Here is a 22,572-nt window from a genome sequence, read left to right as displayed (position 1 = left end):
ATATTATGAAAACTAATATGTTTAAAAGGGCTTTTGGAGTCATGCTGACAAATATTACTTTTGGTGTTGATGGGATTTGGGATGCAAGATGAAGAGATTCACTTGGCAGTGACACTGTTAATTTTTTGTTTTCTTAGGAAAAAAAGAAAAGAAGTAGTGAGGAGCCCCATGTACAAGAGCCTGATGATGTTTTTCTGCCTCCTGTGGCAGAAGGGTCTTCTCAAGCCAGGAGAGTGCAAGTGGAACATCCTGGAGAATTCACAGAAATTCAGCTCAGAGATGAAGTAGACAATGGGAGAACTACAAATGACGTGTCTGACATCCCCCAAAGTTGTTTATCTTCAGCAAATGATGGGGCTCTGGCAGTGGCTCTGGAGCCTCCCAAAGATGCAGAAGAGGTCAAAGCTGATCCTTCCCAGGAGGAATGTGTGGGGGATGTTGAGAAGAGCAAGTTGGACAAACCTCAGAGCCCTGTGGAGGCAGTTGCTAGTGGATCTAGAAATTTTGACTTATTGAGTAGTACCTTTCAGTCCAGTGCTGCTCCTCCTCTGTCAGTGATGGGCTTTGTACAGGGCAGAAGAGCTGAAAACCGACAAGACTTTAGAGATCCTCTCTCCTGCTCTTCAGAGAAGCTTCCTCTCAGCACCTCACAGCGCCCTGAGAAATCCAAGGTGCGTGTTCCGCGCCTGGTTTATCCCGACCTGTCCTTGGAGCTGTCCTACGAGAAGCCCACCATCATGGCAGTAAAGCCCCTGCTGCACCACGAGAGGCTGTACCCAGAGCTGCCCTCTGAGCCAGAGCTGGTGCCATTCACCAGGGAGCAGCTGAAGATCTTTGAGCCCTGCTCCTGGCTGGAGAACGTCGACTCCTATGCCGAGGAATTTGAGAGCGTGGCTCACCAGGACAGGCACGAGTTCTATGAGCTGCTCCTGAACTACATGCGCTGCAGGAAGCAGCTGCTGTTGGCTGAGGCAGAGCTGCAGGCCATGGCAACAGACTGCCAAAATGTGAAGGGGAGATTATGGACTTTCAAGGAACAACAGAAAACTGTGCAGGTGCTGTTGCTGAAGCTGCTTTTGAACCCATACTATTTGGAAATTAACTTTACTTGCTGGGTTTATCATAGTTAAGGTGTTTTGTTGTAAAAGAATCACAGAATGTTAAGGGTTGGAGGAGACTTTAAAATCATCTAATCCCAACCCTGCTTTCTATGGGCAGGGACACCTCCCACTAGACCAGGTTGTTCAGGGCCTTATCCAACTTGGCTTTGAGCACTGCCAGGATTGAGGCAGCCTTCCTGGGCAGCCTGTGCCAGTGTCTCACCACTCTCACAGTAAACATTTTTTTTTCCTAATGTCTAACCTAAATTATCCCTTGTTTCAGTTTAATCCCTTTAGTCCTTGTCCTGTTACTACAGTTCCTGATGAAGAATCTCTGTCCAGCTTCCCTGTAGGCCCCTTCCACATACTGGAAGGGGCCTACAGGGCCACATACTCTACACTCCTCCAGGCTGAGCTTTCTCAGCCTGTCTTCATAGGGAAGGGGCTCCAGTCCTCTTACTGACTTCTTTGCTTCCTCTGGCTCTAAAGTTCCACGTCCAGAGATTATTGCCTTTTCTTTCAGTCTCTCCATTGACCCCCCAGTACTTCAGAATATCATCCTCTCGAGACTTAAGACAGTTTGTTTTTTGATTTTTAATCTCTGATGTGTGCAGGGCAGTGGGTATATGTTGGTGATTTCTTTCTGGGGTCAGAAGGGATGAGCTGTGTACACCCAGTTCTGTCTATGGTGTCATGTGAAGGTTCCCAGCTCTGCAAGCAGACACTGGGGACGGTGGTGGAGTGACTGTAGCAGTGATGCCATCTGGCCTGCTGCCAACTGTAGGGACAGTTTCCATTGATGTAATTCTTGCTGCAGGGAGCTGAGTTGTGCTCAGGAGTAGCCCCATAGCTCAAAGGGATCATTAGGGCCATCCACTTACAATAGCTTGTTCTATAAGAGTAGCTGTGGTTTTTCATACCTCCAGAATGGGCATGGTGCTCTGTAACATTTTTGTCTGCAAACCAGAGGTTTGGAGCTCTTTGGGGCACACATCAGAAAAGCTTTCCCCCAGACTCCTTCTGTGACACTTGCCTTTGGAGCTCAGCATTACAGTGGGAGTGAATGAAATTGTTCTGATGCTGCTTATAGCCCACACATCATCAAAATTGTCTAAAGATGCTGGACACCTATGCATAGGGTAGATTTTACTCTTTCTGTAAGTGCAGTTCATCAGAGTTGAGGAACTGAACATACCTGGATACTGTCCTTTTTCTTGGGGAATAACACTGAGCCGCACTGGATTCTAAGGTTTGCAGTGATCATCTTCTGTACCAAAAGCAATTTTGGCTTCACTCTTGCATCTTCTAAGGCCATCATAGGAGTTGTGTAAGATTGCTACTTGCTTTATTTCATCCCAATTCACTATATATTTATTGTGTATACAGAATAATTGTTGTCTTTATACCAATTTAAAATTCTTACTCTACTAATTTAGAAAATACAGGGATGCTTTCCAGGTAATCTTTCACAGTGCTGGTTCTTAGGAATGTTTCCTGATTGCATAAAATATTAACAGGAATGTTACTTATTGTAGGAATAGCAAGAATGTTATTTATTGTGTTTTTCTTGTGCTGAAGAAGTAGAGATGAGGCAGAGGAAAATATTTTAATCATGCAGTAGGGAATTGCTACAAATTATTAGTCCTGGGAGTTTGGGAAATATTTATCATGTTCCAGTGAATGTTTTAGCTTTAAAATAGCAGGTCCAAATATATGGAAATCTGTAAACTAAGGAGCAGGTGCATCACTGGGAGTGAGACACCTGGTTTTGTTCATATCTCTCAGTGCCGCAGGCAAGTAACTGCTTGCTGTTTCCAAACCTGAGTTAGTGAGGGTTTATAAAATATTTTTTCTTCAGAAGTCAAGGCTATGAATCTTCAGTGGTTGTTACCTCTAAAAAGTGCATAAGATATTGCCAAATATTTGTCTTTTCTATTTATGAAGTATCCCCTTTTATGAAAGCCTTGTAATCTGTTTAAGAGAGGGTTATACCATGATTGATTTCATTTAGGGTGACCCAACAAAATGTCAGAGGTACTGACATAAAATATTTGCTCTCTTTTCAGGGTGTGTGTGCGGATCAGTGCAAGGTGACAGGCCACCACCGCTACCAGACCGTGGAGCTGAACGAGGGCGTGCTGGGGGAGCTGAAGAAGCTGTTTGAGGCCAAAGCAGAGCACGTGCACCAGACCCTGGCACTGCACTCCTACACCTCGGTGCTGTCCCGCTTGCAAGTGGAGTCCTATGTTTACAGGCTGCTCAGCAGTTCGTCCCTGCTGAGATCTGTGGCCCTGCAGCAGCAGGAACAAGGTGTGTTTGGTGGTCGGGGCTGCTCCCAGTCCTGGGAGCCAGCACCTTGTGTGGCTGCAGTTTCAGGATCTTGTGGTGGAATTTGTGTACTCGAGTGTTTCTCCTCTGCTACAAAAAACTGTTGGTCTTCTGTAGGGATCAGTGAAACTTTTTTCTCACAGGAAATTGTCCAATTGTTTTTACTTTATCACCTGGGCAGTACAAGCTGTATGCAGAAGTGATTTCTGCTGTCTGAGCTGCAGATCGACACTGATTACTGTACTGAAACACTGTGTGGATGGGACACCCAAATTCCCAATATTTCATTGTCCGAGGCAATATCTAATACCATTCTTTTTCCAGTTCTAAAATGAGCTGGATATTTTTCCCTCTTTACTTCCTCTTGGAAGGCCATTTTAAATCTTAAGCTCTTAATATTTAGAATTATCTTTTTGGTTTTCATCCTGAGTGTTTTGTTTGAGTTTGTGCCAATATAATCTTTTAGCTAAAGCATTTCTCCTCCTCCTGCCCCAGATATTTTTCTTTCCTATTGCTCCTCCCTTTGCACCCCACCTCCCAGATAGTTTATGTGCATAGTAGATGGTGGCTCTTAACAAGCTGATGTTGAGGGAGGGCCTTTTGTGATAGTATATTCTGCTTATAATTAGTGTCCAGAGCTTAATTATAAGATTAAACAAAGCACTCTTAAGTATCCTCTTCTGACAGATTTAGTGTTGAAATGTTTTGGTGTCTGCACACAGAGAGCAGTTTTATGTCCAGTCCCAAACCCATTGTTCATGCTGCTACTTCTTGTCAAAGCTTCATTAATTCTGTTTTTAATTTACAGTTTCAAAGCAGTCAGAAAATCTCTCTTCAGACTTGAGCCACTTGAAGGAATGTATCAGTGTCCTTTTCAGCTTCACTCGCAGGGTTATTGAAGATCCTCAGTTTCACAGTGACCTTCTCATGTGGCTGCAGAGACTGGTGAGGGAGTAGACATGGATATATCTGATCCAACACACAGGATGAATTCGGGAATAATTTCTGGAATTGTAACTGTTTCGCTTCCTGTCTCGTTTTTTTTTGGTGGGGTTTGTTATATTTGAGGAACAGAATCTCTTAGCAGATCTTTAGAATTGATTCCCTTGTCTGATAAACTCAAGCAGCATTAGTGAGGATTGGCACCTGAGCAGCCAATACTACTCACAGTGAACTTAATAATACTCATTTTGCTTTTACTTATTTTGAAATTAGAGCTGTTCAGACTTGCCGTGTTGGAGAAACCTCTGTTCTTGCCAATTTCTAATTAAATTAGATTTTAATGCAGTTGTAGAAAAAATAGTTACTTTATGCCAGAAAAGTGGTTTGTGGTTCATAAGGAAAGCAAACAGATTTTAAATATTGTTCTCCTGTAACATGCTTTGAAAATGCAGGTTTGTTAGAAAGGGTGAGAAATGAACAGTATTACTCCAGTTAGCAAGACTGTAAGGAAATGAACATAAAGAAAAGAGTTATTTACTTGATTTCAATATACTTCCCTCTAGGTGTCTGTGCTGCAGAGAATTGGCTGTCCAGGTGACCATCTCTTCCTCTTCAACCACATCCTTCGGTGTCCAGCTGGCATCAGCGAGTGGGCTTGTCCTTTCATTCAGGTGTGAATGTTTAATTCTTTACTGTCAGCAGGTTGGAGTGGGAGTGGCCTGGGTAGGAGAGTGTCTTGTGCCTGCTTAATCCCTCATGACCCACACTGCCTTTCCAGATGTGTGGAATCATGGTGGCAGTGTGGGGTTTGTCAGGGAATAGTTTTTCCATGTTAGGCCGACCATGTGCTGGTTGACAGGGGAACACACTTCACTCTTGACTGGAGAGATTCCATGAAAGGGAGTCAAGGCCTTATGCACTGGGTTTTGGGAGTTTTCTCCAAAAAGTGGAAGGCATATTTAGACTTGAAGCAGCAGCTGTATATAAAAAGTGAGATTGGAGTCAGCTCTGTGCTGTGGAAGGGATCAGGAGGAGCAGATTTTTTTTATATCCTATACATTGAAGTGGGACAGGTTTCCCTGGAAAGTTCAGGCACAAAGGGTTCACTTTGTCTATGTCAGAGGGAGTGTGGATATCCAAAGCCACCAGGGTATTCATTCAAAGAACATATTTGCTCTTCTAAGAGGAGAAAACTTTGGAAATCTAGTCACAGGAAAATTACACAAACAGGAAAGGAAAACAGTGCAATAGAAGTGTAGAATAAAATAAATTTGGGAAAGACCCTAAATATCATTGAGTCCAGTTAACCTAATATGGATTATTTTCCCCTGTGCTCAGCATCTGAATTACCACTGGTGCCCGGACCTACATGAGGCACAAAAAGAGAGGTTGTCTTTTTTTTTTTTTTTTGTGGAGCTTTTGATGTGGGTTTTTCCCCTCCCACCCCTCCTTTAATTTTTCCAAGTAATTCTTTTGGACAAGTCACAATATTTTGCCATGCCAATACTTTGTCCAGGGTGTGGGTGCTGTCTTTTATGGATCCTTCTAAGTCTTAACAAAAATCTAGTGAGAAATGTGAATTTCTCTGCTGAGAATAATTTTCCCTTTGCTTATTTACATTTACTTAGATTTTTGCATTTAATTTCAGATCAAAGTCTTGGGTAACCCGTCGGGTGTCTTTCATTTCATGCAATCTCTTGCCTTGCTTATGTCTCCTGTCAAGTAAGTATGAACATGATTTTATGAATATGTTCTGATTATTTAAGAGTAAAAGACACAACACACAATCTACTTGTAGAACTCTGGAAGTTCATTGCAGGCAAAGTCATAAAAGTGGGCACAAATAGATTCACAGTTTAATTCAAGCTCTTTTTACTCATTCTTCTTAAAATTCAGCCTTGGCAGTACCTCCTTGTGCTGTACACAGTATGATGCAGCTTTCTTTCAGCTGTGAAATAGCTTGTGAAGACTGACAAACCCACACATTTTGTTACTGTGGCTTCCAAAATATCTCTTGCTTTGCACCATGGCCTGTTTTTTATGCTGTCTCTGCAACAGAATCTCCCGAGTAAAGGTGTTGAGATGGTGTACACCCTGATTGGATGTCTTGATATATTTTTCATCCTTTTAAAAAAAAAAAAAAATTAAAAAAAATCTAGTAGGAATGTGGTGCTTGGAGATGGTAGTTAATGAAATCAGGCACAAGTGAAAGTAGTTATGTTCTCCAGATAAAATACATAACTTGCTTCTCCCTCTGCCCAAATCTTGAGGTCAAAGAATCAAACTGCTGGTATTTAGGGTTGTCACTGTGATCTTGATAGCTTGGGTCTGAGTTAAGTGGGAGTCTTGTTATTGAAAGCTGTTATTTTAAAGGGTATAATTTTTACAATTAATTTCTAGAACTGCCTGGGAAAACCAGGGTATCCTGAGGGAATGTGTGTTGCCAGTGTGTTTTTACACTTGTGTTTGGAACAAGGGCCAACTTAATGTGTCTGGGGTGCTGTTTAAATGCTGATACCAGAACTCAGAGCCTCTGCAGGGTCTGCTCTTAGTGGTAAAAGAGCTGAGGCTTGTGTTTTACTGCTTCTGCATGTCAGAAACCAGGTTATCCAGAGTCATTTACAATCACAGGATTGTTTAGGTTGGGAAACACCTTTAAGGTTGTTGAGTCTAACCCTTAACCCAGAACCACTGTGTCCACTGCTGAACCGTGTGTCCTCTGGTGCCACATCCACAAGCCTTCTGAACACTTCCAGAGATGTTGACTCCTCTGCTGCTCTAAACAATCTATTGCAGTGCCTGACCAAATTTCAATGAAAAAAAATTCCCTGATATTTAATCCAAACCTCCTTTAGTGCCAGTTGAGGCTGTTTATGGTCCTTTCACTTGTAACTTGGGAGCAGAGTCCAACCCTCCCCGGCTGTCCCAGGGGGGACAGTGCACTCCTGGCAGGGAGTTGTGCAGAGCCACAAGGTCCCCCCTGAGCCTCCTTTTCTCCAGGCTCAGCCCCTTCCCAGCTCCCTCAGCCTCTCCTGGGGCTCCAGCCCCTTCCCAGCTCCGTTCCCTGCCCTGGACACACTCCAGCCCCTCGGTGTCTCTGCTGTCCTGAGGGCCCAGAGCTGTCCCCAGCCCTGGAGGTGCCTCAGCAGTGCCAGCACAGGGACAGGCACTGCCCTGGGGCTGTGTCACAGCCTGGCTGGGACAGCCCAGGGCCATTGGCCTCTTGCCCTCCTGGGCACCCTGGGCTTGTATCCAGTCCCTGGCACCAGCACCCCAAGGGCCTTCTCTGCCAGGCATCTTTCTGCTTTGCTTGCTAATTTCTTCCTCTTGCATCTGGATTTTTTAATGTCTTCCCTTAACTGAAAGATTACTGAATTCAGAATTTTTAATTTTCTAATTTTTTTATACTTGATTTTTCACTTTAAATCAGAAATCGTGTGGACTTCATGTGCCATATGAAACCAAGTGAAAGGAAAAGTTCCTCTTCTTCTGGGAAGGAATCTGGGAACTGGACTCTGGTAGATGAAGGAGGAGAAGAGGTACAGCAGATGATTTCTTTTGTTTCTCTTTGTTTTGTCCTTTTTGCTTTTGTTCAAGCTCGTTGATTTTTGTGAAATGGGTGAAGAAAACCTGACTTACTAAGTTAAAAAGCATGATTTGAATTTGCTTCTATTTTAGTCCCATTTTCTCTCTGTGGTATAACTGTAGAGTGGAGCTTCCAGTAGTGGGTATTAGCAGAGAGAATTCAAGTATTTCAGTTACTCCTAACAAAACTGTAGTTAGTACAATAGTGAAGCCCTTCACTACTGGTTTTACTGTAGAGCTACTGAAAACACCTGTATTTATCTATAGGATGAGGATCCTGAAACAAGCTGGATTCTACTCTTGGAAGATGACTTGATTGCTCTCTTGTCACAGTTCCCATTTCATGAGCTCTTTCAGCAGTTCCTCGGGTTTACGTCTGAAGGTAAGTCAGTTGCTAGAGAGTTATTCTTCATTTTGCTTATGCTAGTTATATTAATGACTGCCACTGCCAAGAGTGCTGCTGTACTATGAAACTCTGAGAAAAATAATAATGAACCTGTGCAGCAGCTCACAGGCTAAAGAGATGAGATGGAAGTATGTGCCATGTGTATGGGATAAATAAAAACCTCCTAGCAATATGCAAGTCATTAGAGTCTTTTTCCCTTAGTTTGGGTTTGGTTGTCAGTTAACTCCCAAAAGTGATTTCAGAGCTACTTTCCCCCTCACCTTTTAGTTGTAATTGCTTGCCAGAGGTCTTATTACCTGCATAGTTTATTTGCACTTTTGTACTTAGCAGGTATTTATTGTTCATTTCATAAACAAAGCATACATTCCAGTTCAAAATATGGTGAATTGTTGCTTTGAGTGCTTGTTAAGTTACTTAAAAATCCAGAATTCACTTTTTTTTATTTGGACACTTATTTTTGTGTCTCTCTCTTAGGTGCTTATTTTCCTGAAAAAACTTCTCCCCAGAAGATGATGAAGATTTTTGCCTTTGCAAACTCCTTAGTGGAACTTCTGTCTATGGGATTAGAAACATTTAACAGAGCACGGTACCGACAGTTTGTGAAGAGAATTGGTCAACTCATCAAGTAAGAGAATTTTTTTCTTCTGGAGTGTGACTGAATGTGTTTTATACATACAATAGATATTTAGAGCTGCTAAAAAATCCCCAGAAACAACCATCAAGCTACCAAAAAAATCCAAACCCCACCCAAACAGTTCTCAGGTGGGTTTCATTCTGACATTTGGTCAGTTCAGCCTTAGCCAGTCTGGGAATCTGAAATGGGGAATTGCAAAATCTAAATGCTGTGGGTGCAAAGGAGCCAGATGAGCTGTGGAGCACCAGGCTGACTTCCATTAGTGATGTTGTTAGGCTTGTCTTGGGTACTGACTGAAACCCAACAAACAGGAATTCCTTGAATTTCCCCTATCTATAACCAATGTTACTGCTTTGTTTCTGTTGTTACCCAGAATTGTTTAGGGGTTTTTAGTTTGCTCCCTACAAATTGTCCTGTTGTTGCAGTAAGTAAATGTAATTGGAGCCTAAATGCTGCTCTTTATTTTTAAATCTCTAGCATTCACTCTGTATGGCTTCTACAAGTGTATTCTCAAGGGGGAAGACAGTCAAATCAGAAACAAAATCCAACTTTTTCTTTGTGTTATGGGGGCAGTAGCTTTCTCAGTGTAATTATTCCTGTATGAGCTTTCTGCCATTTCATCCTGTACAGTTTCCTTAAGGCTCCAAAGGTCACACACAAACTTATTTGTTGTTAACAGAATATTGTGCCTTGTGAGCTTGCAAAACCAAGGAAAGAGAACAAAGAAATTTGACTGATACAATTTGTATAGAAACCTCTGGAACTCAGAAGGCAAAATGTTGGACATGTCTCTTGTGGCTAGACTCTAATCTGGTTGCCCTTGTCTGTGTTTTCCTCTGGTGGTGACATATTTAATGATCCTTCTTTGGCTTGTTTGCTCTGCTGTGTAGGATGACCCTGTGTCATGTGAGTGACCACTGGGCCCAGTATGTTAGTGGCAATAAACAGTATGGATCAGTAGAACACCCCTACTCTGTGGAGAAATTGCAACTGGAGTTTGATGAGCTGTTTTTTAGAGCTGTTCTACATGTTCTGAAGGCAAAAAGGTGGGTAATCTCTTCACAGGCTTAGTTTTGGAGGAGTTGAATACTTGAAACTGGGATTTGAAATAACTTTAAATACTTAATGGTTTAAACAAGACTGAAATAAGTAGGATTTTTCAGTGCATTGGTAGCATCAAGGTGGGGAGGAATTAGGCCATGAATTGTAGCACCTGACAGAAGCTCTGAAATCTTGGTCAGTTCACAGTGTGGTTGGCTCAGAATTTGAGGTGCTACTACACATCCTCACATTCCTAATTCTGTCACATAGCAGAAGTGTGGGCCAGTGATGTCTTCTTTCCAAATGTTGGGGCTTACCAGGGTGGAACTGTTCCTAAGTACTTCTTCAAATCCAACAGGTTGGGAGTCTGGCTGTTCATGTCTGAGATGCCTTATGGAACCTTGTCCAGCAGCATGCTTTGGAGGCTCTTCTTTGTCATGCACTGTGCTGAGAATGAGCACCTGGAGCAGCTCTGCTCTACTCTTCAGCCTGCTGACTGCAAGCAAAGACTCAAAGGTAAAATTCCCCCACACAGAACCAATGCTAATCATTCAGCTGCTGCTGCATCAGCTGTGGGTTTAACTTTTTGCAGGCTGCATTGCTGAATGCCCCCTTGGCAGCATGTCTGGTCCAGTGGTTGCTGAAATGTCTTGGGCAATTCATGGTTTTCCAGTACCTGTTTGCCCAAATTGTCATTTAACAGCAACTGATAAATTTACTGTGCTGGTTTTTCTCTGTGGCTACCTCAGAGCTGCAAGAGTGACATGCAGGAGGTACCTCTTGTGTATTCTTGTATAACTTCCCATCTTGACCTTCAACAGTATTTGGAGAGTAAGGCTTAAATCCTAAAGTGCAGACTTCTATATCACTTAGGGTTGGTGTGGCAGTTTTTTGGCTGGGTTTGGTTGTTGTTTTTTGAGTTCTTTTTTGTGACTGGTTGACTGTTGAGCTGCTGATAGTTCTATAAGTAACATATTTTTAGAGTCCTCCTTTTTTTTCCCACTAAACTTGCTAATTTTGGCTTTAGAAACTCACATTGTGGGAGATTGCTTATCATCCCCACCTATGTTTCCTTTATCTCAAGCCTTCTTTTCATGCATTTCTTGTCCTCAGTGGCGCACTTTATTATTATTTCCTCTTGACTTTTGTCCCATGCTGATCTCCACAATTAATGTGGTGCTTCAGCCATAGCAGAACTATTTAAAGGCCAGCTGGAATGCTGGTTTCCCTCTGCTGCTGCATTCATGGATAATATTTCAGGACTTGATTGACAGGGGGCCAGGTAAACAAACAGTTTACTGCTCCCTACTTTACAGCTTCATTGCTGTCTTCAGGGAGAGCAGATCTCGTTTTTGTCAGTTTTACTTCTCAGCTGGCTGGTATCCCAGGTTGCTGTTACCCCATAGACCCAGTCTTGATGGAGAAGCAGGAGAAAATGGTGATTCTGGAGGGTACTGAGTATCTGGACTCTGTGTAATACCAGGTAGCTTTTAAGGTGATTTACACAGAAAGGGAGAGAGATACCAAGATTGTAGTTGTGTGCACTTGATGAGGTGCTGATCTGATAAGCACTTGCCAGCCAAAACAGTAGCTGTTACACTGTGTCAGTAGAACATCTTTATTTTTGGTTTTGCTAGAACATTTTTACTGCATCTATTATGGGTTGCAGTAACAAACACAGATTTTTCTTTTATGTAATTATCTTTTTCAGGCGTTGTTTTGCTTCTAGCTAACTTATGTTTCAAAGTCCCTGGTATGCTGATTCAGGATTTCTTTATCCTCTTCATTCTCCTCAGTGAGTTCTGTCAGCATAATACTGTTTTCCACCAGTGTCTAGACCTAGACAGGGAATATGAGCAGTTCTTCCAGTGAAATCCATCCAATCTTCTGAAATATTTTCTTTCAATGGACACTTAACAAATTGATGCCTTATTTCCTGTAATTCATACCCTGGAAGACCATGACATTAACATTCTCTTGGTTTTTAGTGATTTCCTCTCCCAAATTAAGCATGAGAAAAGGGTGGTGAATCTGCAGGTGGAAGCAAACGTTTGTAATTGATGGAAGCTTTAGGCATCAAGTCCATAGGGGTTGGGAGCAATGCATTTTTGGGATTACCTAAAAATAGAGGCCAGACAAAATTAAGGCGATAAAAAGCAGTTATATTTATTGAAGGGCCTTCAGGTACACTTTGGGCAGACAAAGCCCCCCCCCCCCTCCCCAGGGGCTGCACCCAAAATATGGACAACGGGTCATGGGTTTTCATACTTTTTTAAGTTTGGTGCATTTGCATATTAATCTTCCAATTGCAGCTTCAGGTAATTAAGCTGCAACTTTACCACAAGTTTGCTCTCCCTCAATTCACTTTTGTTTACATTTCTCAGGGTCTGAGGTAGTAAGGTTGATTCCCATAATCCCTTGATTCCCAGGCCTAGAGAAGAATTGTTTTGTCTGACCAAAATAGGAAAGCTGTAGCTAACACTGTATATGGAGTTTAGGGTTATACACTAAAGAATTGCAGGATTACAAATACATAAAAAATATAAAAGCGAAAATCCTCAGGCATCAGAAGCATAGTAGCTGTTCTGGTGAGTGGCATCCCTGTCCATGGCAGGGACTTTAAACTAGATAATATTTAATATCCCTTTAATCCAAGGATACTATGATTTTATTTGTTTCCTTGCTGCCAGTAACAAGATTTGAGAAGTCAGTGATTTTAGGGCATCCTGAACTTGAATTGTAGTGTGATTAGAGGAAAGGAATAGGGTCAAGTACCAAGTTGATGGTGATGATGTTATTTCTCCACCATGAGAGGACAGGATTTAGGTGGAGTCTCTCTGTTTCCCTTATTCCTTGTCCCCATCTTCAGTCCCAGGCTATGGCTTGGTGTGGGTTTGAGGTCAGTGTGGAGCCCACAGCTGACCCCTTCTCCTCACTGTCACCCTGCTGTGACTTTAGATACAGTAATGATGTGGTCGTTTTTAATGTCCTTCTGCATCATGTTAAAAAAAACCCCAAACCCTGAAGTAGAAGGGGAAACAGAATTGTCTGTAACTTCTGCATTAAGGATAAAAAATAGCATTAGGAAATGGAGGTGAGTAGATGAGGCACCCCCTGTTTGCCTGCTGTATCTATCAGCAGTGTGGTTTCTTTTACTGTTTGGAAGAAACTGTTTTCTTAAATTGCACAATCCTCTAGCATGCTGTTCCATGAGCTGTTTTGCCTGTACATGTCTGACCTTCTCAGGTTGGAGTACAGTTGCAAAATTCTTGAAAGCCCTTAAAATAGAATGTAACCTAAGTGCCAGTGTTTGATCACAAGCACGCTGAGCACATGCACGTCCAGGTCAGGTAGCTGAGTGCACAATGGATGCTTTTTTTTTGTATATTCAGCTGCTATGATAAAATCACTGTAAACAGTGTTTGTTGGCATGTTGTGGTTCACAGAAGGCACTTTACTCTCCAAAACTTTTTACAGCTCAAATGCTTCTTCCAGTGCTTGTTTTGCTGCACAGACTCTATTTAAAGTTGTTTGGAAGAAACAAAAAAAAAAAAAAAAAAAAATTTAAAGCCCTGTATAGGTTCCTTTGTATCATTACCTTCCTGTTGTCCCATGCCCTGAGGAATGGAATGTTTATTTCCTTTTAGCAATATCTCTTTTGGGTTTAAAGAGGAACCCTGCCTTGAGTTTGAGTGGAAGCATATCTTAGCCTTCCTGCTTGGGCAGGCTCAGTTCTCTGTTTTCATAGATGAATTCCAAACAAATGCATCCAGTGGTTTTTCTTGTATTTGGAAGGCCCAGACTGGCCTTTCTTTATAGCTCTTGGGTGTAATCTAGACCTGGGGCTAGATACTTGCAGAATTTTTATTTGTAATTGGCATGGAATGATCTCCACAGATCACTTCTCTGGGATTTTGAGTGAATAACTATATAAATGCTGCTGGTGTGTGTCCTATTGCACTTGTGTAATGTTTCTTTCACTTGACTTTGTTTTTTCTAGATCCAGAGCACCTTGCACAGTTTGAAAAGTATCTCCAGTCAATGAACTGCTCAGAAGAAATTTGTCTGCTCACCACGTTTGCTCAGATGGCACAAACCAAACGGGCTGATGTTGATGAGGATTTTATCAAAATCGTTGTTTTGGAGATATATGAGGTGAGTAACGTTACTGGTCCATTCAGGAAAAGAATGAAAATGCTCTTTTTATTTGTAACAGTGGAAGGTGTCAAGCTTTCATGGCTTCTGTAGTTTGTTCTTCTATGGAATTAAAAAAGTGCTACTTGTTAAAAAAGCAGTGAATTAAAATTGCCTGAAGTACTTATTTTTTCTGGGAAAAAGAAGAGCGTTTCTGTAAGTGAAGCCAGAATGAAACAAATAAATAAAAATACATTTATTTTGGTTTTTTTTTCTCATGCGGGCCTAACTTGTAGCTCTGGAATTCCTTATGTGATGTTTTTTCCATTGTTTTTGGTGGGATTTTTTTTTTTTTTTGGGATTTTTTTAGCCTGTGGCTGTGCTGGTCCTGTGTTTAGTTTTGGACATTATTTTGTCACTCTGACACAGAACTTTCCTGGTCTTTTAGAGTAATCAGTTTCACTTCTCAAATGGGTGTTTATCAACTTTGACTGTGATGACCAAGAGCAATTTGTTCTCCAGAAGACATTTTATTTCCATGTTAGTGAAGGTCAGCCAGAATCAATAACTTCTCCCTGCTCATCTTCTCAGGTGTCCTATGTTAGTCTTTCCACAAGGGAGACGTTTTCCAAGGTTGGTCGTGAACTCTTGGGAGCCATTGCCAGCATCCACACACAGATTATTTCTGTTCTGCTGGATCGGATTAGAGAGACCATTGAGAAGGTGGGGATGGTAAGTGCTGATGTCTGTAATTTAAATAATTTAAATCAGAGGCCATACCAGGTTATTATGAATGGATGTGTTGAAGAGCTCTCTGTTGGGTTTTTGGTCACACCTCCCTTTCAGATAGCAGGGCACAGTGGTGATTATTGTTTTGTGCTGAGTACTGATTTGCACTTTTTGTTCTCTTTCCTCAAAGGTTTCTTTATATCTGTTTAAAGAGCTGCCTCTGTACCTGTGGAAGCCTTCTTCATCTGAGATAGCCCTGATCCGTGACTGGTTGTTGAATTACAGCCTGACAGCAGTGGAGAATAAACTGGCTTGCATTATCTTGGAAGGGCTGAACTGGGGGTTTGGTGAGCATGTAGGTATTGAGAACAGGAGCCTTGAACCTTCTCACTCTTTCAGAGCAAAAGTTTAACTCAGCTTGGGAGTAGAGCAGAATTTGAAAACAGTTAATTGCATGCTTTTTATATTGTGGGTGTACACCTAATGGCACAAAATGGGAATGTCATAATAATTTTACAGCACTCTGCCTGAAGATTTGCTTGTGCTGCTTTCTCACAGTGCGGCAGATGAATTTCAAAGAGATACTTAAGCAGGGATTTTTTCCCTCTCTAAATGAGGAAATAGCTGACAGGACAATTTTTTATCTATCACATGATTAAAATGCTTTTAGCATTTTAAAAAGAAATGCTTTTTAAAAGCAAATGCTTTTAGCAGAAATAGAGGAATCTTCCAAAAATGTCCAGGAGACTGGTGTGACTGTAGTTTGCATGTTGATATCTAGGTATGTTTTTCACTGTGCAAGAAAACTAGTGATTGAAATGAGACATTTCAAAACTCTGAGCATCATCTAAATGATGGGGAATTATTTTATAATGTTGGGTTGCTCCAGGAGCTCCATGAGTTCAGGATATAATTGAGGGTGAATGCTGTTTCAGAGAAAAACAGAAATAGATTGGGGGAATAATGTTGCCTGTGTTCAGTGATTTAGTTCACATTGCATTCTGTACATTTGGTCATGCTGAGCTCTTCTCTTTGCTGTGCTGATGGTTGTACATGACTGTTGACTATTCTCCCTCTTTCTTGTAGACTTGTAAATAAAAATGAATGTTAGGGAAAATTAACAGAATTCTTTGCTGTGCAATAGCAATGCCATGTGTGTACCCTTTGATGTGGGGAAAAATGACTCTTTAATGTGGCATTTGATAGAGGAATTGCTGTGTTTTCATATAAAGAACATGGTGATGGGATTTGGTTTTGTTTTTAAAGGCAAGAGTTCAAGTGTCTGTGTTGTCTAATTTAAAATGGCATCTATGAATTTTTGGATTAATTATCATGTGTTAATAAAATGCATGTGGAAAGTGAATGTTATGATGCCTTTAAAAAAAAGAATCTAATTGTTGGTCTTTGTATTGCCCAGTGTGAGCCTGGTAGTCTTTGACATTGAGCTGAAATTTTTCCACTGGGCAATATTTTTGCCTAGATATTGGAGTAATTAATTTGAACAGCCAGAAAAAGACTAGGGTTTATTTCTCTGTGGTGCAGCTGAATGTACAGTTGTAGAGAACTCTTAAATGACTCAAGGTTTTGTGTTCTGACACTGTTTTTAGCAGAATACTCTTCACCTGGATCCAGCTGTCCATTCTGAAGTTGCATTGATGGTCCTGGAAGCATATCAGAAATATCTCTCCCAAAAACCATATGCTGGGTTGCTTTCTGAAAGCATAAAACAGGTATCCTTTCTTCTTACTTAAATGCAATAACTTATGGATGCTGTAAATGGGAAAAGCTGCAGGGCAAGACCTTGTTTTCACTCTTTTTTTTTTCTTCTTTTTAAAGCTGTTCTTTATCTGACTACAATTTTGTAACATACCAACACTCAGTGTTGTCTGCCCCCACAGAGCTGTTTGAAAATTCTGTTAGGCTTCTGTTGAGAAACTGTGTGAGAATCACAGAATCATAGAGTGGTTTGGATAGAAGGGACCCTAAGTGCCACCCCCTGCCATGGGCAGGGACACCTTCCACGAGCCCAGGTTGCTCCAAACCCTACCCAGCCTGGCCTTGGACACTTCCAGGGATCCAGGGGCAGCCACAGCTGCTCTGACAAACCTGTGCCAGGGCCTCACCGCCCTCACAGGGAAGAATTTTTTCCTAGTATCTGATCTAAATCTACTCTCTCTCAGTTTGAAGCCATTCCCCCTTGTCCTGTCACTCCATGCTCTTAACAGTCTCTCTCCATCTTTCTTGAAATGGACACACTTGCAGATTTGTGAATAGTCACAAACTGCTCCTGCTTTACTCATGCAGAGGTAGACAGTACTTACTATAAAATTGGAAGGCTATTTTTCATCACTGGTGAGCGTAAGAGAACTCACTCCAGCTCTTACCTTACTTGAAGACTCAAGTGTTAATCCCTTTTGGAGCTTTTCAGCAGTGGGCAGTGGTACGTGACCTGAACACACCACAGGCATTCATTAAATTGATTTTACAGCACACTGGACTCAGGAGGGAATAGCTCCAAGTTACAGAATGCAAATGGAAGGATAGAAAGATCAAAGTTAAAAAATCCCTGTGTTGGATATTCAGTCCAAGAGGTTTTGGCCTGGGCTTTGTCTTCTCAGTATTTTTTGTATGGTGTTTTCTCCTCCTCTGTATTTTTTCCCCCAGACTTTTCTTCCCACACTCTGAATATTCCTCGTTGTCTCTGAGCTGTTCTGACTTGCTCCTCTGCATTACTTACCCATGGTTTTTTGTCTTGTTCTCTTTCTTAAGCCAGTGTTAGCCCTAGTTGCAACTTGTGCTGGTGAATGTGTCCTGACTTGCATGAGCCTATAACTAGAATTTGAGAGAAAATAGTGCTTAGGTTCTTGTACCCCTACTCAGAGAAGATGAAATATATGCATTGCCCTCCAGCTCTGCAATTTACACTGCTCTGTCAGAACATGTACATATTTTTTCTGCAGAGATTTATCATTCCTTGTGATCTAGACATGGTCTTTGTGACAGTGGACACATACACGTGACTCTGCATGTCCACATACAGGTTTTTTCTAAGGAGAGCCTGCCAGGTTTTAGGCTTTTTGTTGACAGATAATATTTTTGCATGGATTTTTCTGTTTCCTTTCACTAGCAGTCTTAAATGTTTTAAACATTATTGAAGGTTGTGCCAGTTTTTTTTTTTTGTTTTGTTTTTTAGTATTAAAATTTAATTCATGATCAGTGTATAGCTTGGAAAAGTTTAAGCAGACAGTGTAAGTTGATAGCTTTTACTTAAAGGGATGGGGGAAGGAGAGGGAGGTAGAAATCGAGGCCATAGGAAGAGAGTGGTTAGATAAACTACATGGTATGTCTAAAAAATAATTGCTGTTGGTCTAATCCTAGGTTTGGGTTGGAAGGGACCCCAGAGATGATCCAGTTCCCCCTCCATGGACCAAGTCCCTGTCCAGTGCCACACATGCTGTGTCATGGCTGTGCTTCCTCTCATTCCTGCTGCTCTTCTGTTCCAGGTCTCCTACCTGGCCAGCATCGTTCGCTACGGGGAAACCCCAGAGACTTCCTTCAATCAGTGGGCGTGGAGTTTGGTTCTGAGGCTGAAATTGCACAGGAATGACCGTGGGGTGCAGCAGAGTGGGCTGGCTGTCCCCGTGTGCGACAGCGCGCTGGACACGGCCGAGTCGGTCACCCTGCACCCCCTGCTCAAGGCTGTCAAGGCAAATGTCCCCATTGGCTGCTACCTGGCACTGGCAATGACCACCCTGGGACACAGGTGAGGGCTTTTTGGGTGTTTGCCTCGGCTGGATGGCCCCAGAGACTGAGCAGCCTCCCTAATGCTGAGCTGTTGTTAACAGCTTTGTGCCCATTTAAAGAGTAGAGAGCTTGTGATGCAAGGGGTCGAGCAGCTTGTCATCTCTCTTAGGAGGAGCTGAGCCTGGGCAGTCTGGAGAAGACCGAAAGGGGATCTCATTAATGCTGATAAACATCTCAAAGGCAGGTGTCTAAAGGATGGTGCTGGACTCTTTTCAGCGAGCAATGGCCACAACTAAAACACGAGCAGTTTCACCTCAACACGGGGAAGAACTTCGTTATGCTGAGGATAGCAGAGCCCTGGAACAGCTGCCCAGAGGGGTCATGGATTCTCCCTCTCTGGAGACATTCCAAACCCACCTGGACTCATTCCTTTGTCTCCTGCTCTGGGTAACCCAGCCTTGGAGGGGTCTGGACTGGATAATCTCAGGGTTTTTTCCAACCCTATATTTCTGTGATTCTGTGATAGTAGTTTCACAAAATCCCAGAATCATTTAGGTTGGGAAAGACCTCCAAGGTCACTGAGTCCAAACTGTGACCAATCCCCATCTTGTCACCCAACCCAGAGTATTGAGTGCCATGTCATTCCTTGGACACCTCCAGGGATGGGGAGTCCAACAACTCCCTGGACAGCCTGTTCCAGTGCTTAATAATCCTTTTTGTGAAGAAATTATTCCTAAATTCTTTCAAACAACCAGCTATTTCCTTTATTTTGCTAGTAGTACTTTTTTGCCTTCTGCACTTTAGGGTTTAGTCATAAGAAATAGTACTGAAACTGAGGCTTCACAATAATTTCTCTGGACAGGAGTAACTTTGAACCACAGTTACTGAAAGGGTTGCTCTAGAGGTAATTTCTTTTATTAGGGCAGTACTGCATTCAGAAAATAGTGAGGAGAAAAAGCCCACTCGCTCTGGGAATGGTGAATAAAGAGCATAATAAGAGCAGTGAACCTCTTAGCCATGACTGTGATCCAGCACAGTCTTTTCCAGTGCTTCTAGCTGGTTTGTAGGTAAGGCTTTTGGAGGTAATCAAATGTTCTTGTGTGACATACAGAGACACACAAAATTTGATCAGTTCTCACCAGAACTCTTTTCCCTGAGTCTGTGATCCCTTTGGTTATGTGCTGTGCTGTTCAAGATTTTCACTAACTTGGTTTCTATATATAATATTACGTTACTCTTTTAAGTAAAAATTATCTGGCCTTTCTTCTCCTTCCCCAAGGAAGCCATTGCTTCATGATAAGATTATGCCATAGATACTTTAAAGCACTGGAGTAGTTTGAGACTGATATTAAGGTATATCAGGTTGAGTGGAAATTTTTCCATAACTTTGAGCATGAAACAGAAACCCAAAGAACCTCTTTAGACTTTTTCCCTGCACCTTCTCTGTTTGGCCTTTGCTCTTTTCCCTGGAGAGGGAGGCAAATTGTCCAAGTTAGGCAAGAATAGTGAGTTTAAAGTGATAGAAACTTGATGAAGACTTACATCTCTAGTGATTTTTGGAAGATGGGACACTGATCCCCAGAAGGGATTTGGGAAGAAAGGAGATACTTAGTAGATATTTGAGAAGGAAGTACTTGGCAAATCTGTCAGCTATTGAGTGATTCCTACAGCTGAAGAAAAGAGCTGTGTATTTATCTATTTATATTTTCAAAGATAAAGTGTAAAGTTATGAATGTATTTACATCTCAGTTAGTAAAAACTAAATCAACACCTTGTCCCTCTTTCTGCTGATAACAAATGTGTTTTTCTTAAATTTTTTTGTTTTGTTTCCTGACAGCATCGAGAAATTCTGTGCTGAAGGGATCCCTCTTTTGGGTGTACTAGTCCAGTCTAGACATCTGAGAACAGTAGTTCATGTGCTGGATAAAATTTTACCCTTGTTTTACTCTTGCCAGTATTACCTCCTGAAGAATGAACAGTAAGCATTATATGTTCATAATGTGTTAATTTTTAAATGTTATACATTTGTTTACCTAATTTATTCATAGTTGCAGTAAAAGTTAATAATAATCTTCTGGTTTAGGCACCTGATAGTCTCCCAGACAAATCCTGAGTAAGATTTGGGTGCTGATGTAGATCAAGAACTGAACTGATACTTAGTTCTGATGAGCTGCCTTAAATTACAGGCTGGTGTGAAATGTTCATACTGTGCCCAGTGTATGGCTGAACTGGAGCAATTAAATCTGCATTGTGGTTGTGAATCAAAGCCTTTCTGTATGTGTCACACTGGTGCTGTTGAGCTGATTTTAAATTCTCTAGAAGCAGGCTTTCTATTTAATACGCAGTAAGAGGTATTTTAATTTAATTTGTTGACATCCCTAGGTTTTTGTCTTATGTGGAACTGTTCCTTCATCTGGACAGTGGAGTCCCTCAAGGAGTGACCCAGCAGGTTACCCATAAAGTGACACAGCACTTGACAGGAGTGAACTATGGGGAAAATGTTAAGCTGCTCAGTAGTATGATACAGGTAAGAAGATTATTTAAAAAAGAAAAGGGGGGAGAGAGCGTTTAAAACCAAGCTTATTTGACTGAGTTAGTGTTAAAGGTTAGAAAGGATACTGAACTTAGCAGTTCAATCACAGAGTACCCTGTATCAAGCATTGGTAGTTGGGTTTGGTTTGCTCCTGCTTAAATTTGCCTAAGTCTGGCAATGCATGTGACACTAACAACAATATTTACTTTTCAAACTTCTTGGAAAATTTATTTTCCCATACCAGGTCAAAACTGGTATGGGAAAATTTTACATTTCCTTTAAAAAAGGAAATGTAAAATGCAGTACTCCTTTCTTGTCTGTGTTATTTGAGGAATGCAGCAGAGATATTAATGTTTGCAAGTTCTGCTTTTTGCCATTAATTTAGGGCCCTGGAATAGAAAAAATGTTCTTGAGTTAGCGAGCAGTAGTGTTTTTTTAAATGCAGAGAGGTCAAAACCCAAGGCCCTCCAACATTAGAGAGGGATAGTGGAAACAGACCTACTCTGGGAAGGCCTTTTGCAGGAACACCAGCCTGGACTTTGCAAATAGGTGCTGTTTATGCCTGCAGGTGTCCTGCTTAAGGCTTCTGTGTCTGTTTTTGCTGACTGCACAAGATCCTCTGCTCTTTAGGCTTCAGAATCTGCAGAAGTTTGGAGGCTGAAGATGACAAAGATGTCCTTACTTGGGTATAGTGTTGTTGTGAATTATTTTAATTTAAAGATAGCTCTACAGCCTCAAGCAAAAAAAGCAGTCCTCCAATAAATTCTAAAGCTTTACTAAAAGCTGTGATCTGTTGACCAATTTTACCCTTTAATTTGTCAGACTCACATTTTCCTAAGTGACCATCCAAATGGAGTGGGGCCAGCTGCAGTCCTGGAGTTCTGGGTGCAGGTCCTCACCAGCCAGCAGCTGTGGCACAGGGACCGGGCCACGCTCTGCCTGCTGGATGACTTGTGCAAAGCTGCTTTTCAGTACAGCCAGGAGGACTGTGTGCAAAAGCTGCTTTACCAGCAGCACAAGGTAAATAAATAGCTGTGGTGTTCTGGTGTGGCTCTTGGGTAAATGATCAGCTCATGTGTTGCACAGTCGGATTTTGGTGGGAACGTATTTTCCTGAAGTGCAACAAGAATGACTGTGAAGTCCTTTGTGGGTCAAAATTAATGAAATGTCAGTTATTTTAATAATAATGATAATAATTACTACTAAAACCACTTTGCAACACAGTTTTTATTTTATATGAATTCTATTGCTGTTTGTCTTCTTTGCATTGCAAATCTTTGATGGAGTGTTTAGGACAAAAATGGAGCTCCCACTCCTGAAAAAGTCAGAAATAGTTACTGCAACAGGATTTTTTCACTGAAATAGAAAGTCCAAGCAGGCATTTCAAGTGGTGCCT

The 22,572-nt window shown here is 41.7% G+C and overlaps 1 protein-coding gene across 4 annotated transcripts in view; it reads left to right on the top strand.

The window, feature by feature from the left end:
• EPG5 (ectopic P-granules 5 autophagy tethering factor) overlaps positions 1-22,572 on the top strand; it is a 54,469-nt gene that overhangs the window by 3,572 nt on the left and 28,325 nt on the right. For 2 of the 4 annotated variants that reach the window (XM_059837031.1, XM_059837029.1), the window contains exons 2-19: positions 138-1,055; positions 3,167-3,410; positions 4,237-4,373; positions 4,934-5,041; positions 6,019-6,092; positions 7,801-7,909; positions 8,223-8,337; positions 8,836-8,986; positions 9,886-10,041; positions 10,395-10,552; positions 14,037-14,191; positions 14,762-14,902; positions 15,090-15,254; positions 16,510-16,629; positions 18,403-18,662; positions 20,481-20,621; positions 21,026-21,170; positions 21,999-22,196. In XM_059837031.1, coding sequence (XP_059693014.1) covers positions 138-1,055; positions 3,167-3,410; positions 4,237-4,373; positions 4,934-5,041; positions 6,019-6,092; positions 7,801-7,909; positions 8,223-8,337; positions 8,836-8,986; positions 9,886-10,041; positions 10,395-10,552; positions 14,037-14,191; positions 14,762-14,902; positions 15,090-15,254; positions 16,510-16,629; positions 18,403-18,662; positions 20,481-20,621; positions 21,026-21,170; positions 21,999-22,196 — 3,495 coding nt within the window. Of the gene's footprint in view, positions 1-137; positions 1,056-3,166; positions 3,411-4,236; positions 4,374-4,933; positions 5,042-6,018; positions 6,093-7,800; positions 7,910-8,222; positions 8,338-8,835; positions 8,987-9,885; positions 10,042-10,394; positions 10,553-14,036; positions 14,192-14,761; positions 14,903-15,089; positions 15,255-16,506; positions 16,630-18,402; positions 18,663-20,480; positions 20,622-21,025; positions 21,171-21,998; positions 22,197-22,572 lie in introns of all 4 variants that reach the window. The other 2 variants (XM_059837030.1, XM_059837028.1) reach the window with 1 other exon arrangement.

This window comes from Haemorhous mexicanus, chromosome Z (genome assembly GCF_027477595.1).
Source record: "Haemorhous mexicanus isolate bHaeMex1 chromosome Z, bHaeMex1.pri, whole genome shotgun sequence".
In the NCBI taxonomy this organism is placed as follows: Eukaryota; Metazoa; Chordata; class Aves; order Passeriformes; family Fringillidae; genus Haemorhous; species Haemorhous mexicanus.
This window is presented reverse-complemented; position numbering and strand designations above follow the sequence as displayed.